The sequence below is a fragment of the Genypterus blacodes genome, unplaced genomic scaffold, assembly GCF_046128005.1.
Source record: "Genypterus blacodes isolate CSIRO-AG114 ecotype Tasmania unplaced genomic scaffold, CSIRO-AGI_Gbla_v1 ptg000438l_1, whole genome shotgun sequence".
NCBI lineage: Eukaryota > Metazoa > Chordata > Actinopteri > Ophidiiformes > Ophidiidae > Genypterus > Genypterus blacodes.
In genome coordinates, this window is record NW_027467208.1 from 2,600,933 (window position 1) to 2,617,578 (window position 16,646).

The following is a 16,646-nucleotide window of genomic DNA, read 5'->3' on the forward strand; positions in this document are numbered from 1 at the left end:
AGTGAGAGGAGCTGGCTAAGCTCCACACGTCGACAGGCTCATTACCGAGACTAAAAGGCCCTCAGAGGGAGCAAACCTCCACCAAGGCCGAGCACTCCCCTCCACTAATGACTCCGTCCCTCTGCGATGAAATGTAACATTATTGATTAGACCGTGATCACTCCTCGCCTGCCCTCACTGACAAACCAACAAACTTTTGATTCCAGTTCCAAAGTTATCGACAGAATGTAGCTCTTGCTGTTTTTTTACCACTACGTTTCCATAGCAATAGCAGGCAATGGTGGCTCACTTCTCACTTTGTACTTCTTGTTCTCATCCATGAAGGTGTAACAATTTAATTTCTCCTTCATGCATTCCATCAATAGGAGACTGCAGGGGTGGAAGGCTTAAGTGACCCATTATGATAGTACAACGTGTGTGTACAGTGTGTGTACAGTTCATACTGTATGTTTCCTTATGTGACACAGAAGAAGCCGCCCACATGGCCTCTGGCGAATTGTGGGTCCACAAAAGCTCTCATGGGCCGGGGGATTAGCACCACTGAGAGCAGCCCAGCAGGGGGTCGGTGAGGTTTGCAACCACAACCAATTAGCGTATCATCTGCCAGCGTGAGTCTTCTGCTTCTTGTCCCTCCCTGAGAGATTTCCGGAGCCCTGCCATGTTGAGTCTTATCGATCGGCAGGCTGGAAAGGTCGGTGACTTGGCTCATTGCCGGGACACCCCACCCCCCACCCCACACGCCTACCCCTACCTCCCACCTCCTCGCTCTGGCGTTCACCCAAGCGATGCACGGCTGCCGGTGCCAGTGCTGGCAAACTGATCTGCAGCAGCGTGGGTAGCACAGTTATGCCCCCCCGCAACCGGTGCTGCGGTGTGACGTTTCTGTGTAAATGACACGTCCAGCTACAGAAGTCATTGAGTCTTTTTCAGTATTTTTGTTTCAGTCTCACTTTAGTTGAGAGTTTTCCACCGTTGCTTCTTTAGTTGATTTAGTTTATTTTAGTGTGTTAGCTCTTAACACACAGCAGAGAGTCTAATATGAAAAGTGTCATCGCCTTAATAAAGATAAAACACCTTCAACCATTAGGTCATAAAAAATACATTCTAAACATAAACAAATATTAAATCACAGTGAACAAAATGCTTTTGGTGTCGATTTGCTTTCAGCTTTAATTGATTACAACAATGATATTGCTATTGGGGCCCTCATCACATTATCGTTAATTTAAGAATGTGCGTGTGTGTGTGTGTGTGTGTGTGTGTGTGCGTGTGTGTGTGTGTGTGTGATGAATATGTTGTTTTATCGGTTGCAGATAAGGACTCAGGCCAAAGACTTGATTGATGAACCTGTGTGTGCTGCATCAATCCACCATACACTTTCTTTGCCAGGGTTGTTGCTTGTCTGTCTCATCAGCACAACATCATCATCATCATCCCCATCATCATCACCATCAAATGTATATATATGAATTATGCAGAGGCTGATTAGATTTTCCCTGGAACTCTAAGTGCTGTTCCTCTCTCTTAAAGGGCATTAGCAGCCCTCAAACGTTTGGACTTGGAGCTTCACTGCTTCCTGGTACTTTCCTCCTCATCACTTCCTCGTCTGCCGCCCCTGGTAATATGGTAATACAGCTTCAAACTGCCATTTAAAGTACACCGAGTCGGAAAATAGTGGGAAACACCTTCTAGAGCGGCGAGGTCATATTCAGCTCACACGCATGCATGTACGCTCATGCATGCTCGTGTGAGAGCATTGTACTTGTTGAATATCATCGCAATTAACCAACACAGCTGACAGTCTCTCTGCAAAGTGATGAGGCGTTTAATTCACACATGAATAGATCCAGACAGCCAGGGATTCGTTCATTTGACCTGCATCGCTACCCTCTAAGTGAAACGGCCCCTTAAGAGTAGACTGGATTCAATTTAATCATACGCTGTGAAAGGCAATGTCAAGAGTGTTTAGCACTTCAAATCAGGAGCACGTCAAGGTGGAAGACTCATCCCATCTCCTGGGAGGGAGACGAGGAGACGAGGAGACGGCGTCAGGTGGAACAAGCCCACGCAGTCATGGTGTGGTGGCTTCTCAGGAAGCGTATGAATGAAACAAACAGAAGGTTGAAGCCCGGCTGAGATGATCCAAGATCCAACCACTTACATTTACGGCAGCATGATCACTCAATACATTTCTCAATTTTGTTGTACGTAATTTGATTTGTATTTTGTTTTCACTCACATCCCCATACAGGAAGCAGGTTTCTTAAATTGTGGTGAACCTGACATTCCCTGGAAAATCGACTTTTCGTGTCATGCGAGGACGTGTTGGGATGGGAGGGGGCACTCAGGACACATTACCATGGACTGTTCTCATTTAGGTTGCACAGTGGTGTTGCTGCAGGAGTATCTTGTGAATTATACAGTATAACTCCTATAATCTATTGATTTGAAAGTATGAAGCTTCCCCAAACCACCTTCATTTTGTTCCAAATCTCCCAAAGTAGAGCTACAAAGATTTTCCAAGCTGTTACACAATTTGGTGAAATAGTTAGATCTCTAACTTTGAGAGAACAGAAAGATGAAATAGAATCCTCCACTTTACGTGTACATCATCTATAAACCAGCGCCAATATTCTCCCTTTATTGCAGCTTTCATAACTGCAAACTCTTAAACAGCCAAGTAGAGCTGAATGTGAAATATGTCTCCAAAAGGATTTCTAATATCTCCCAACCTGAGGTGACTGAGCTGAACGGAGGTTGATGGAACGTGTAGAAACACTGAGATGCCAGGAAAAATAAATGGAAGGCATCGCATTTTGTCCAAAGGAAAAACATATATTTCCCAAGGGGACGTGAGGCCATTTAGCAAGCAATCAAGTAATCTGATGAGGTGAAATGAATGGGAGTTGGGTGGAATATTTAATCGCCTGTGGAAACGTTTTATCATGTAACACATTAAAGGTATTCCATCGATGTTTGGCTACATTGGGGTAGGGGCGGGGGGGCGGGGGTGAAGCATCACAGTGTGCCTGGGGTGTGAATCAATGTGACTCTGGCGCTCTCCTGAGCAGAACGCATTCATTTGGGCGCATTCACAACACGATCTCGCACCCAAAACGCTGCATCCATCAAGGAGTGAAACGACAAAGCGATTCGCAGCAGGAGGAAACATTAACATGGAGTCTGAGGCAAACGCACACAAACAGAAGCGAGCACGGGACAGAGTGTTTACTGCGGCTCTATTTATAGTCTCCATCCGTGTGGTCGACGTTCCAAATCGCATGTTTTTTGTTGTTTTTTTCCGTCTCAGGCCCTGCCATGTCCATTCTCTGCGGGATGGGGGAAGAGTGACAGACTGCAGGGTTTGGCGCCCGAGTGTGACACGTGGTGTGACTGTTCTCCTTCGCCCTCATCACCGGAACGCTGACTATAATTAAACCCGTCAGAAGCGTCATCGCACATATGACTCCAAACCCCCATTCGGTTATTCTGGGTTTAAAACCAGTGTAAAAAAATGCATCGTGCTCTAGCAGGTGAAAACCCATGTTTCACACCCCTAGTGGACATTTGTAGTATTACAGGGGACCAGTGAAGATTTCCCATTGATCCAGAGGCGTTAATTCCATGACACACTTCATTATTCCTCACTTATTGTTGCCATATATTAAAATCAGTACAACACCACCTCATAATCTGTGGGCTTTCCAGCTGAATGACATTGTGGATGAGCCTGAAACAATCAAACAAATCGTTAACATAAGCGTTATTTTCTACTTCACCGATGGGATTTATGTGGGAAGCTTCACTGCGTTCTTTGCCATATGAGCTTCAATGCCACGGTGGTGCACAAGAAATGGGACTTTATCTTTCTGTATCTAGGCCTCACATGTTTACTGCTCCGTCTGGAATCTCTCCTGAACGTGAAAGTGTGTCATCTAATGTATGCAGCCAGCAGCCACAGCTCCTGAGCTCCTCTGAGTATTGGGGATTACATAAACTAAAGTGACAAGCAGTGTGCGAAAAATAAAAAATCTCCTCCTCCTATGTTTCCTCTCGCTCCCTGACAACTGGAGCCGCAACATCTCTCCAAAGATTCACACCGCGGGGAGCCTTGATTTGCATTATCATTAAAGACACATATGGCTTGTTGGGGAGAGTGAGATGCAGAGAGTGAGACACAGCAGTTGGGATATTTCAGAACGTTTCACCCTACAGATTGAGGAGATATAAGAGGAGAGTAAGCTACATGCTACAGTGGCCACACGGCGCTCGGCAGCATTTCTCATTTTCCCTACGAGGCGGCAGACTGATTTCTGTGCGACATGAGTCAGAACGGGAAGATTTCTGGCGAGTTTCCCCTCAGAGAACATTTTCCTGCATGCGAGACATCAGCTCATCTCTCCATGTTATGCCGTCAGTGCAGTGTGAACGCTCCTGGGCCGTCATTTTGCAGCAGTGTGGCGCCTTTGAATGGAATTTTCTTTTTTTGGACGTTTTTTAGGGGAACAAGAACAAAGTAATGGATTCTCCGCTTTAAGTCTCTGGAGCTCAGAAACTGTAAAAGCGGCAGCAGCCAAACTCACCAGGGCGGCTCAATATATCACCCACTGCACATACAAAACAAAGGTTGACAGATCAGCCTGATGGTGGCGCTATAATAACCTAATTCAGTCTGTAACTTATGAACTGTAAGTCGTAGAAACAAAATTCAGATTTTCCTCAATTCCTGGGATCTAACAGCATCTTTGTAAGCCCACCCAATATTTTCAGGTAACCTTTCAATTTTTCACAGCTTGCAAGTTTTGACACTACATGATAATCCAAGATCCAACCATCATGACTTCAAATGCATACAAACCCAAAGCTGTGGTGCAGTATTCTCTCTAAAACGGTTCCGAACAAACTTTGGACCCCCGGTAATTGCTGCTGGCGCCGGCTGGAACAGGCCCGTGCAGCACAAAGACGTGGCCCAGAGCGTCGTCGATGAGAAATTGAAAAAGACTGCACGGCAGGGCTGCAACACCAGGCGGGGGGGGGGGGGGGGGGGGGGGGGGACGACGACGACACAGAGCGACATTTCACCATCGCACTCAGCAGCTGGTGATCAAACCAATCAGATATGGTTGGAGAAACTTACTTCCTACCCCCCACCCCCCTCCCTCCCTCTCTCCGTCCCTCCCCCATCTCCCTCTCCTCTCCCATTCCCCTCCGAGCCTCTTGGTTCTCATCTCCATCTCGGTTAAACGCGGGTGATGAGACCGTTTTCTCTGGCCGTGGATGCAGATGAGTCACAGTCTAATGGCTGCAGAACACAAAGCAGGAGAGAGAGAGAGAGCCACACCGCTGTTGACACACATTTGAAAGAGTGTATTGTGCAGATTTCAATGTTCTTATTTGTGTTTAGGGCTCTGCTTTGAAATCTTTGTGATGTATAGTGTAGACAAACACTCGTACAACTCAGGTGTGTGTGGTAAATGCGTTTACTTTGACCCATGTTAGACTTGACAACAGGTAAACAGACAGCAAATACAAAAATAACATTGATTAAATCTTTCATTTTCTTCATAAAAAGGTAAGGCCACGAGGGAAACTGACAGCATGTAAATCCATCTGACACAGTGTTGAGCGCCAGCATTATTGAGTGCATCTGTGTGTGTGTGTGTGTGTGTGTGTCTCCTTTGGGAGCCGATCTGCATCACAAACAGCATTTTCCATAGTCCATTAGGAATTCCGGCCAAAAATTAGCCGCTTTGCAGGTTCAGGAGTTCCAATGAATCCCTGGAACGTCGGCATGGTTTATGACACAGGCGGGGTCGATATGAAAGCCCCGGCGTTACGACCCGACCCAAAGATATGATCCCCGGCCGCACAGCATCCATTTTATTACATCTGCGTGTTCCATATCAAATTAGCATACACAGTAAAAAAAAGTGTTTTACAACCCAGGACATGTCTGGAATTACAGATGGCCACAGGGGGACAATAAATAACTCATTTTAATAAGGGAGAGAATATTTACACTGCACTTACCGGCCATAGACAGATATTAAGTATCTAATATGTAAAGCATATGAGCAGCGTTGTAGGGACGCGGATGTAAAACCATTTAAGGAGCTAAGCCAACAGAATAACACAAAAGATTTGTCCTAAAGCTTTCCTTTCTTCCAGAGGGAACACAGCCGTCTTGTATTGAAACAAACACAAATGTTTTCTCTTGAAAGGTGTCCCCCCCGACTTAGAGGGGACTTATATAAAGGTTTATACAACTATATATCTATCTATATATACAGTTTATATATAAAAGGCTTTGGGGGAATCTACAGGCACTGCTCAGTCAGCCAAACTGACCCCTGTGACATCACACAGCTACTTCAGCCATGTTTACACGGTTGATTCTGATTTGCCGCTCAAACGTGGCCCAGATCAGATCCACCCAAAGTGATTGACAGCTTTATTTCTGCCTCTGTCTTCGGTGTAAACGCACAAATCAGATTCGGTCCCTTAGATGTGAAGAGGAGGTCAAAACCAAATCAGTTCTTGGCATGGAATCTGAACTGGGCGTCGAGACGAGCGGTGTAAACGCAGTCTTTGTGTCTGAGATGAAAACTGCAAAACTAAACTACAAATATAAAGTAAAACATGTCAACTTTCATCCAATTGGGAGACAGAATCAATAGCAAACATCTATTTCAGAACAATCATCCCCTAACACAGCTCTGCAGAGACATACAGGTCAACAGCCCATCAAGTTTAAAGGTGAACCAGAGGTCACAGATCACATCTACATTATCCACTTCTGCTGTCAAAAACAGTTCTCTGATTACTTCAATTCATAAATCAAACTTGAGGTGCACGTGACCACGAGTCCCTAAGTCCCCCCTGCTGCAGAGTTCACCTCAGACAGAGAGGAAAAGGTTGGGAGAGGAACTGGGAGAGGCCCAGAGCATCCATCAGGCAGCCATCTGTCCCCTCCCTCTGCACAGACTGAGGGGGCAGGAACCAGAGCGACCACAGCTCAGAATAGAGCAATCTATAACAAGGGGAACTGATTCAACGTACGCAAAATTAGTGCAAGAGTGCCAAGATTCCTATTTCACTTTAAGACAAAACACTATTTTCTGGTGATCCCATTAACCTGAGGTGAGAGCCTCAGAGTCTAAACCAGACAGGTGTGTGTTTACATCAGGCACTTCTTACAGGCTCCAATAAGAAGGAGAACTTCCTATTCCGCCCACACCTTACAACGCCAATGTATTTAGTACAAACAGCCTAAACCGCCCCTGATGGCTCCAGCTGGGACAACAGATCAGAGATAACACACTAATCTTTTACAAACAGATATGATTTAAAACAAACAGATACCGGCAGACAGCATGAAGCCATGTGGCTGAGATGATTCTGCCTGGAGGAGCTGTAGATCAAAGAGCCAAGCAGTCAGACCCCAAAGTGACCTACAGATGACCGGAGTGTGTCCTGGTATCAGTAGTAGTAGTTGTCAGATTTGAGTTTTAGAGGTATTACGTACTTGCATAGTGTGTGTGATGGAAGCCACTGGAGTGTACGAGTGACTAACACTCACAATACCTGAAAAAGAGTCCCCACTCTCATTTGACAGAAAGAACTGGAGGAAGAGGAAGCCGCAGGGAGGAGCGTTGATGCCCTCTACAGGACAAGGCATGAACATGCGTCATGATATGGTTGTCAAAGAATCACGGTAATGCCAGTGAGCAGCTGGTGTGTGTGTGTGTGTGTGTGTGTGTGATTGTCAGTGTAAGAGAGGCGACCTGTTTATACAGAGGGACTGAGCTGAATTTAGCTCTTAGGTTGAAGGTTCCAGCCGCAGAGAGAAGAGAGGAGAGGAGAGGAGAGTGTGTGTGTGTGTGTGTGCATTCTGTCCAACAAACGAGACAAACAACAAAATCCAGCATGTTCTCTCGTGCAGCTTGGCATTGAAAGCACCTCCTGAATGTTGAGACGTCATATTGATATTCAAGTTGTCTCTCCAAGCACCAGCGCAGCAGCCAAAGAAGAAGAACATAATTTATAGATCAATGAATTCAGCAGGAGTTCCATACATCCAGCAGGTGTGGATGAAGCTGAGGCTCCTCCCCTGTTCCTGTCACACCAGGATCAACCTTCTGATTAAAGACATTTAGTGTTTCATCCCACCTGTGTTTCCCCTCAGGGTGTGCAGTATTTGCATTTACTCTCCGGGCAGCGTTACTTCCTCTCCTGAAAGAACCACTTCTGGAGCGGGCTGTCAGTGCACGGCTGCAGCATGGGCGCCGGGTTCCCGTTGTCCGTCTTGTCCACCGCTTGGACGCACTTGCCGCTCACGGTGTGATACAGCGTCCCGTCCTGAGGAGAGACATGTGAAATGATGTGTAATTACAACTACAGTTTAATATACATGTAGACCTCATTATTACATAGTAAAACAGATAAATACGTGCTGATCTCTATTCTAACTAAGCGTGAACGTATCCATCTGCAAATCAAAACAGTGATTGATCTGCTGTGTCGCTGATGGACGATGCCGATCTTCAAGTGTGGCACTGAAGCAACCAAATCTTCACTTCTGAATACAGATATGTGTCCTCCTCTTTAATTACCTTTGTCTCCCTCTCACCCTCCTCCTTTGTCCCACTTACTGCCCCCCCCCTCACACATCTATCCTCTCTCTCTCTCTCTCTCGCTCTCTCTCTCTCTCTGGTCCATTTACATTTAGATAGCATTGCTTTCGCCGCTGACAATGGCGTTGAATAACTACCCTGCTCGAACGCTCAAGGCCTCCCATCAACACGTAGCTGCTCCGCTGTTCTGTGATTTAAGCTTTAGTTTGGGCACACGTGACGTTTCTAACCTGTGAAAGTGTGAATTAACAGCGAGTCCTCCGCGAGACTGCGAGTGATTGAATTCTCTGCTTTAAAAGTAGAAATTTGCAAGGCATGAAGTTGGCAGAATATTGTGTTGCTTGTTATATTCATGCTGCCGTTGCTCAGGGATAATTTTCATGTTAGATCTTAACTGCCAAAGCTAAATCCCTTCTTGTCTAAGGGGTTTCTCCTCACACTCCTCATTCCAAACACTGCAGCCCCCGAAGCGGTAACTCAAAACTCATCCCGTCCTTCACATTCCCTTCTCCATCCCTGTTTCTTCCCGGTTTCATCACCGCTCCCGGCGCCTCCCTGCCCTCCTCCACGGGCCTCTTTGGTTTAAAGCGGCGATTTACCTTTCGGTGGTCGAACTTCTGGTCGTCGGCCAGAGGCTGTCCTGGTTTTCTACACAGCTGGACGTTCAGGTAGTTGGAGATGTTGTCGCCCGCAACGCAGCCGGCCGGTTCTCTTGTGTTGTAGCGGATCTCCCCATCCTTGGAGTACTCAAAGAACTTTGGGAAGAGGTTTCAGTTGTGCGTTAGTAAAGTTAGTTAGAGGTATGATTTGCATTTCCTTTTTTACACAGCAGGGGAATGGAGACGTCTCTGTGCATTTGTAAGCGTGTGAGAGACCGAGCAGAGGGAGAAGGCATGATGAGCTTGTGTTTGCATGTGCGTGTGCGTCTTAATGTGTGTGCATGCCGTGAATGGCGTTGTGGCGTTCCTGTGTGTCCGCAGCGCGTGAGTGTGAGACTTAAGAGAGCTGCTAGAATAACTGATTCACACGGCTCATTCTCCAGAGATAGACCGGCAGGAACTAAACAGTGAACAGTGAACGCCTCATCAACGTCTTCTAGCGGTCATCGTCTGACGGGCTGTTGCACTCTGTCTGCGACCGTCAGTGGACATCATGATGGAGGAGCGTTGCAGACGGCCGTTGTGGTTTGCAAAGCAGATATTTTGCATGAAAGCATGTATGAGCTTATGTAAACGAAAACAAGCAGCACAGGAAAACAGGAGGCTGGAGTGTTTGAGAGGTAATAACTCACATATAACTCTATGTCAACAAGCTCCACATTTGTCTGAACTTGTCTGTGGTCAAACTGGATTTGACTGGAACTGGATTTAGGGCTCGATTCAAGAGTTTCATGAGGAAACTACCACTCAAACTAGTGAGAGGCTGGTGCTCAATACCTGGTTCTGGCCCATGCCGTGGCACACGTAGAGGATGACCCTGCCGCCCGCCACCGCATTCTCATCTGGAGGGTTGTAGTCAAAGCAGAAGTTGGTCTTTCCCTGGTTCGTCAGCTATAAAAGAGGAATAAAGCGTTTTCTCTTACTGCCTTATTATCGTTGTCCCTTTTGTTCAGGGACAACAAACTGTAGATAAAAGAATATTCTGTGACCCAAACTTGCTCCTCTCACCATTCCGTACATTCCCGGCCGATCCTCCGGCCTGTGGATGTCCGGGTAGACGTTCTCCAAATACCACTGGAAGCTCTTACAGTTGAGCGCGGTCCTCAGCTTCCTGCGCTCCGTCACGTCCCCGTAACCCTCCTGCCATCAGAGAAGAAGAGTTTGGACCTGTATTAAAATGGACCCATGTGTGCCGTCTGCTGTGTTGGCGACGCAGTCAAAGGTCACAGCCTTTCTTTCCCCCCCTCAGTCTTTCAGCTGAAGCGGTATACAACTGCACCATCTACAGTCGCTCTGTGGCTCTGCACTATGACGCCGTACCAGCAGGCACCTGTTCTGTCCTGTTCTGCCTGACTGCTTAAACAAACCGGCGTGAAAACACCGCCGGCATCTCAGTCAAACAAGTGCTGCAACAAAAGCAAGCAGAGTTCATATTGCTGTGTTAACAAAGTCAAAGCGAGACACAATCAGAAGCTGGAGCGTGAGTTTGTTTCATCTGTGGACTGTGTTTCCTGTTGGAGAGCAGGTTACACAACAAAGCAAACTTCACTCTTGATAGACTGAAGTGCTACATGGGAGTGAGGGCAGATTTCATTGTTCTCAGAGTCATTCTTCTCTTATGTTCCAAACAAAGCTAACCAAAGCTCGTGGCATGCACAGGCAGAATTGCACAACGTCATTTAGGTGTGAACATGCCCTTTGGACTGGGTTGCACAACAAAGACGACACGTTTCTGGACTACTGGCTCTAAAGGAGTCAGTAATCCCACAGGATCATGTGTGTGTATGTGTGTGTGTGTGTGTGTGTGTGTGTGTGTGTGTGTGTGTGTGTGTGTGTGTGTGTGTGTGTGTGTTTGTGTGTGTGTGTGTGTGTGTGTGTGTCTGAAAACTGAATCACGCCTGCATTTTTCCAAGAAGAACGTCTGAGCTCTCTGTTTGATACAACAACAAATCAAACAAGGGGCAGACAGGGCTGCGAGTGTGTGTGTGCGTGTGTGCGTGGGTGGGTTGGCGGGTGTGATGTGTTTAACAGATTTTACACAATTGAATGTTCATTGGGGTAATTGTGTTGAAACTAGGTCACTGACATTTGCTGCTACTCATTTCTCACTTTAATCATATCTAAGATGTCAAAGAGATAATTAATAGTAGTAATAATTAAACTTCAATAATTCAAGTTAAGGGATTAAAGTTAAAGCTGTGAGATAGCAACTTCCTCCTCCTGCCAGAGAGACGAGCACCAACCTGATCTGTGTTTAGAGAGCCTCTCCTCTTAACTACTCTGTCACACACACACACAACGCAGGCAGGGCACCTCAGCTGGTTAGCACTGCCTCTCACCCCCTTCAAGGACAGTGGGGTGACACCCATTGGCACCGAGCGACGCGGAAAGGTGGTAATCACACACCGGAACACCCTGACGCTCCCATCACCTTGGGCGTCTGCCGCTCATGTATCCCAAGTGTCACTTAATCAGGGGGAGATTTTTCACCGCAGGAGAAGTGTGTGTGTGTGTGTGTGTGTGTGTGTGTGTGTGTGTGTGTGTGTCTGTGTGTGTGTGTAGTCCGGTAAGAGGAGAAGCACATGCGATTTTGTGAATGTGAGAGTATGCAGGCTTGGTAGGGCGTGTGTGTGTGTGCATTGTCACCTTCGGAAGGGAACATATCATTCAGTCATACGTCATAATGACTAATTGGTGCCTGTACATAATAACTTCTGTCACACAAAGTGTTGAATGATAAGTTCTGAACCATTCGGGAACGCCCTGCTGGAATCAAAAGCCTCAACATGGAAGAAAACCACACTGAAAGGCAAGAAATGTGGGGCTCAAAACTTATCAATCAACCAGTTTAAGAACAGATTAACGCCAACACCATCAGCACCATCAGTAAACTCACCAATCGGGCATGGGGGCTTCGATGATAGTAGATCTCTTTGTATTCGTCCATCCAGACCTCCGCTGCCCGCACGCTGTTGGCCAGGGCCTTGTTCCGAGCGTACGGGGCCTTCTTGGGGAACACGTGGCCCACGTGGGAGCAGGGGTGGATCTCCAGGGTGCCGCCACACTGCCAAACCTAAGAGACATCAGCAACAACAAGAGGATCTGGTTAAACTCTCAGCCACGACTCGGTCACTCAGTCAGGCCGCACAAAGCGCCTTCTTGTTGCGGCAGAGTCTGGAAACAACAGAGTGTTTGTGGATGGAGGGAAACAATTTTAGACATTGAGGTTTGTGGAGGAGAAGAAGAGGAGTTCAGATTCTTCAGGGCAATTAGAGGATTGGGCTCTTGGTCCGTGCTCGTTGGCTGTTAAGTAATAATTCTTTCAGGATGTTTTTATAGGGCGTAACTGGACCTGACAGCCTCTTTACTGCTGTTTGCAGTGCATTGTGGTCTACGTGTCACATCAATACACAGACCATCAATCTCAAAGCTCCAAAAGCTCCAAAGCTGGTCTGGTTACTTCGACACAATGTGTCCACCATATTGGGTACCCGGTTTCATATGGCCATCTTTGGAACTGATTTGGAAATGATCTGTTTCACTTCTCTGCTTGCTAGACGGCGTCTCACCCCTCCCTCTCTTTCACAATGGCTGAGGGACACAATGTTATCTCTTAAATACACAAAGAGGGGACACACCGATAAGTTCTATCACAAATGGCAACCATTTCTTATGATTCATCACCTTTACCACCAGTATACACAACCTGACTGTACAGGTCATTAGCCTGAGACACCGCTGTCTCGTCTCCTTATACACACGTTTATAACATTACCAAAGGTCCCAATCAATCAATTCCCTTTTCTCCTTCTCTCTCATTTTTTCCCTTCTCTCTGTATAAAAAAACAATTTCCAAAAGCTGCAAAGCATGATGGGAGGAGCTTGGAGAAGGAGAATGTTCTGCATATTGAGCAACTCAACAGCAAGTATGGATGAAGAACATGATTCATAAGCATTGGGACGTACACCCATGGTACACAGGTACACACACAGGTACACACAGGTACACACACACACACACACACACACACACACACACACACACACACACACACACACACACACACACACACACACACACACACACACACACACACACACACACACACACACACACACACACACACACACACACACACACAGAATTCCTCACCCTGAAGGAGAACTCCAGGTTCTCTCCCCCCCACACCTCCATCCCTGTGTCGTATGTTCCCAGGTAATGGAAGTAGTTCTTATTCACAGCAAACAGACCCCCCGCCATGGTGGGAGACCTGAACAGGAGAGCAAACACAGTTCAGCCATTCATTTTTGCTTTGATTCCCCAAAATCCTCGGCTCTGATTAAAGCCACTCAGACCCACCTGATGACATCGATGGGCGAGCTGCGGCGTTTCTGCTCGTACTCCGGTACAACGTGCCAGGTAAAGACCAACCGCCAGTCGAATCCCCCGATCTGAGGCTCTCCGGGGTTGCCCAAATACTGGAAGTTGTTCCAGTCGATGACGTCGATGACAGGACACAACACAGCTGACGGCTTCTCCTTGATCCTGGACGGGGCGCAGAGGGGAGAGCGGGTGTGTGTTGACAGGGTGAACATGGTGCTACAAAGCCAGAGAAACTCTACTCTGAGAAAAGACTGAGTCAGCGTTTTGCCTCGCAGTCGACCTCAACTCAAGACAGAAACGAACTCAGTGAGTACTACAATAATTATTACTTAGGATTTTAAAGTAATACTCCTGCGGTTTTGACAGAATTTCAGGATTTTCAGTCCCTGACATTGTTTTGATTTAAGCTGCAGAGCTGTAGAGATATTCATCGTTCTCTCACTGCGTCCGTAAGCCTTTGAATGCACCATTATGGACCTGCGTTGTTTATCTACAGCTAAAAGACGGACATTATGCAATAAAACAATAAAAGCTAAATGTATCTGCTGGATTCCCAAACAGAACTGTGCAACGCATTAATGAGGTCAACTGCTTGTACGATCAATTTTCTTCTGGCTTATTTTTCCATCTCCTCAGCTCCCTCTCTCAGCTTTGTGTTGTGGGGGAATTCAGAGCCACACAGAAGCCTACAGACCAGGAATCTACACCATCATATCATTTTGAAAGTGTCACTTTAACACCAGGCAACATTGGGATGACTGTCGTACTCAAAGTGCCAGGGAATTCCTCACATTCCCAGCTAAACCCATTTTCCCACCTTTGCAGAAGAGGCTCCAACCAGCCCTCATGGCACTCGCAGTGGCAGTCCAGGAATGTCAACACCTCGCCCGTGGTGATGGACGCCCCTAACAAACGGGCCCGAACCAGTCCTTCCCGTTTGGTAGCGCGGATCAAACGCACCTTCTTCAAGCCGGAGAGGTACTGCTCCAATGGCCCCTTCAGATGAGCTAGAGGAGATGACACACGCACACTTTCAATCTACCGGCGTGTCTTCCCACATTCCATCCCTCTTTCCGTCTCTCTGCCTGCCTGCCTACTGTATCTGGACCTCGCCCCTTACCTTTATCACTGAAGTCGTCCACCAGCACCACCTCCTTCAGCAGGATGTCGGGGGAGGTTTCCAACACGCTGTGCACCGTCCTCAGCAGGGTGGACCAGGCCTCGTTGTAGAAGGCGATGACCACCGACGTCGTAGGCAAGGACCTGTAGTCGTACTTCAGGTCTCTGCAACTGGACCAGGAAGTGTGTTCAGGTTTAATCTCTACATCAGGACGCCACCCATCATCATCAAACACCTCAGCAGTCTAGGTCAGAGGTCAGCTTGTTGGTTGGATTGCATGATAAGTGTTACATCAACCAACAATCTGCTAAACTAAATGTGAATCAGTAATGTGCGACAATAACACAATTCCATTCCATTTCAATTGTTTTCACTTCTTTGCAAAAATGTGCAGATCCACTTGGTGTACCGTTGGGGTTACGTGTATCACACCTTGAAAACCAACTGCTACAAACATCCTAAAGCGCCTGTAGCGGCTGGTGACGAGGTCATAACGACTTTAACGTCCGTACAGAACCAATAACACTCAGGAGCTTTTAAGTTTGCTCTGGTATTAACTTTCCCACAATAGCCTGCAGAACTTTATGGTGATGGGTCGTGATTCAATACTTACAGTGGGTTCCATTTCTCTGGCAGCCTGCGGTGGAGCGACACTTTATCGCTGACGTAAACATTAATCTGGTGACGATTGATGCTGTCCTGTTCCTTCCTCTTCTCCTCTTCGTTCAGGATGAGTTTGACAGGTCTCCCCAGTTCCCCCAGCTCGTCGGCATCCAGCGGTGGCTTCTCGTAAACGGGCTTCTTCAGCTGGTTGTACTCCAATTCTTGCTTGACGCGACTCTCCTCGCGACTCGACACACTCAAATCTTTCGAGTTGTGTGGGTAAAAAATTAGATATCCAACTAAAGAGGCTCCGGAGAGGAAAATGAGGATCTTGGATCGAGTCCTTCTTCCGCACACTGCCATCGCGTCGGTTTTTATTTCTTCGAAGTGGCTGTGGGTTGTGTTTTCATCCCCGCACACAGCTGAGGTCAGACTTGTTGCCCAACACGTTGACTGCAGAAGAAGAGGAAGGGGAAGAATTTAGGAATTTGCCCTAACTGAATTAAAGGTTCAGCGACCTAATCGACGCTGTGCACTCTCAGCAGTGACGTTCCCCGTTACTTGTTGAGTCTATGTTACTAGTTGGAGTGACACTCCTCTTCCTCTTTCTCCTCCTCCTCCTCAATGGCGTAAAGAGGATTTAACAGCTCGGATTAGCGTCATTCTCCGCATTAGCTTCCTGTAGCGAACAAAATAAATCTAGGTCAAATTAAAAGCTTCCTGCGTGTTCAGTGTACAAGACAATGAAACTTTTATGAACACATTTCAGCACGTTGACGATACTAATAAGTAACTAAAAATGCTCATTTGCATAATATGAATTACTTAAGGGGGCAGGCAGCATTTAAAGTTTGCGCCTTGCTAACTGAACTTAAGGTAAAGTTTGTGTGAAGTTGACAAGAGAATTTTGACTTCCGGTTTAAGATTTTCATAGTAATTGTAATTCAGTGGTATTTTCCTCCCCCCTGCCCTTTTTATCATCAGCATCAAAATAAAAAGTAACACCTATGCTTTATATATAAACCAAAAACAATTATCCAAGCGCCAGATTTTTAATGGAAACTCGATTTATCTATTGAAAAAAAATTAAATACGAAATATTTAAGCAGGAAATGCTCTTGTGGTGAATTGTCGGAAATGAATGCAAAAGTAGAACGCAGTGTTGCGAAAGTTAAATATTTTATTAAAGTTTCGGTAGACATCAAACAGTATTATCTGAGTTATCTGTTTACTTTCCATTTATTTAT

The 16,646-nt window shown here is 46.5% G+C and overlaps 1 protein-coding gene across 1 annotated transcript; it reads right to left on the reverse strand.

Annotated features, from left to right (window-relative positions):
* Positions 1-5,474: 5,474 nt before the first annotated feature.
* galnt12 (UDP-N-acetyl-alpha-D-galactosamine:polypeptide N-acetylgalactosaminyltransferase 12) lies at positions 5,475-16,266 on the reverse strand. Its single transcript, XM_076139351.1, has 10 exons — positions 15,410-16,266; positions 14,797-14,966; positions 14,494-14,683; positions 13,653-13,838; positions 13,446-13,563; positions 12,189-12,365; positions 10,301-10,432; positions 10,070-10,183; positions 9,233-9,388; positions 5,475-8,358 (listed from the first exon to the last, which is right to left on the reverse strand). The coding sequence occupies exons 1-10, from the start codon at positions 15,760-15,762 to the stop codon at positions 8,221-8,223; spliced, it is 1,734 nt and encodes a 577-aa protein (XP_075995466.1). The 5' UTR covers positions 15,763-16,266; the 3' UTR covers positions 5,475-8,220.
* Between the last annotated feature and the right edge of the window lie 380 nt (positions 16,267-16,646).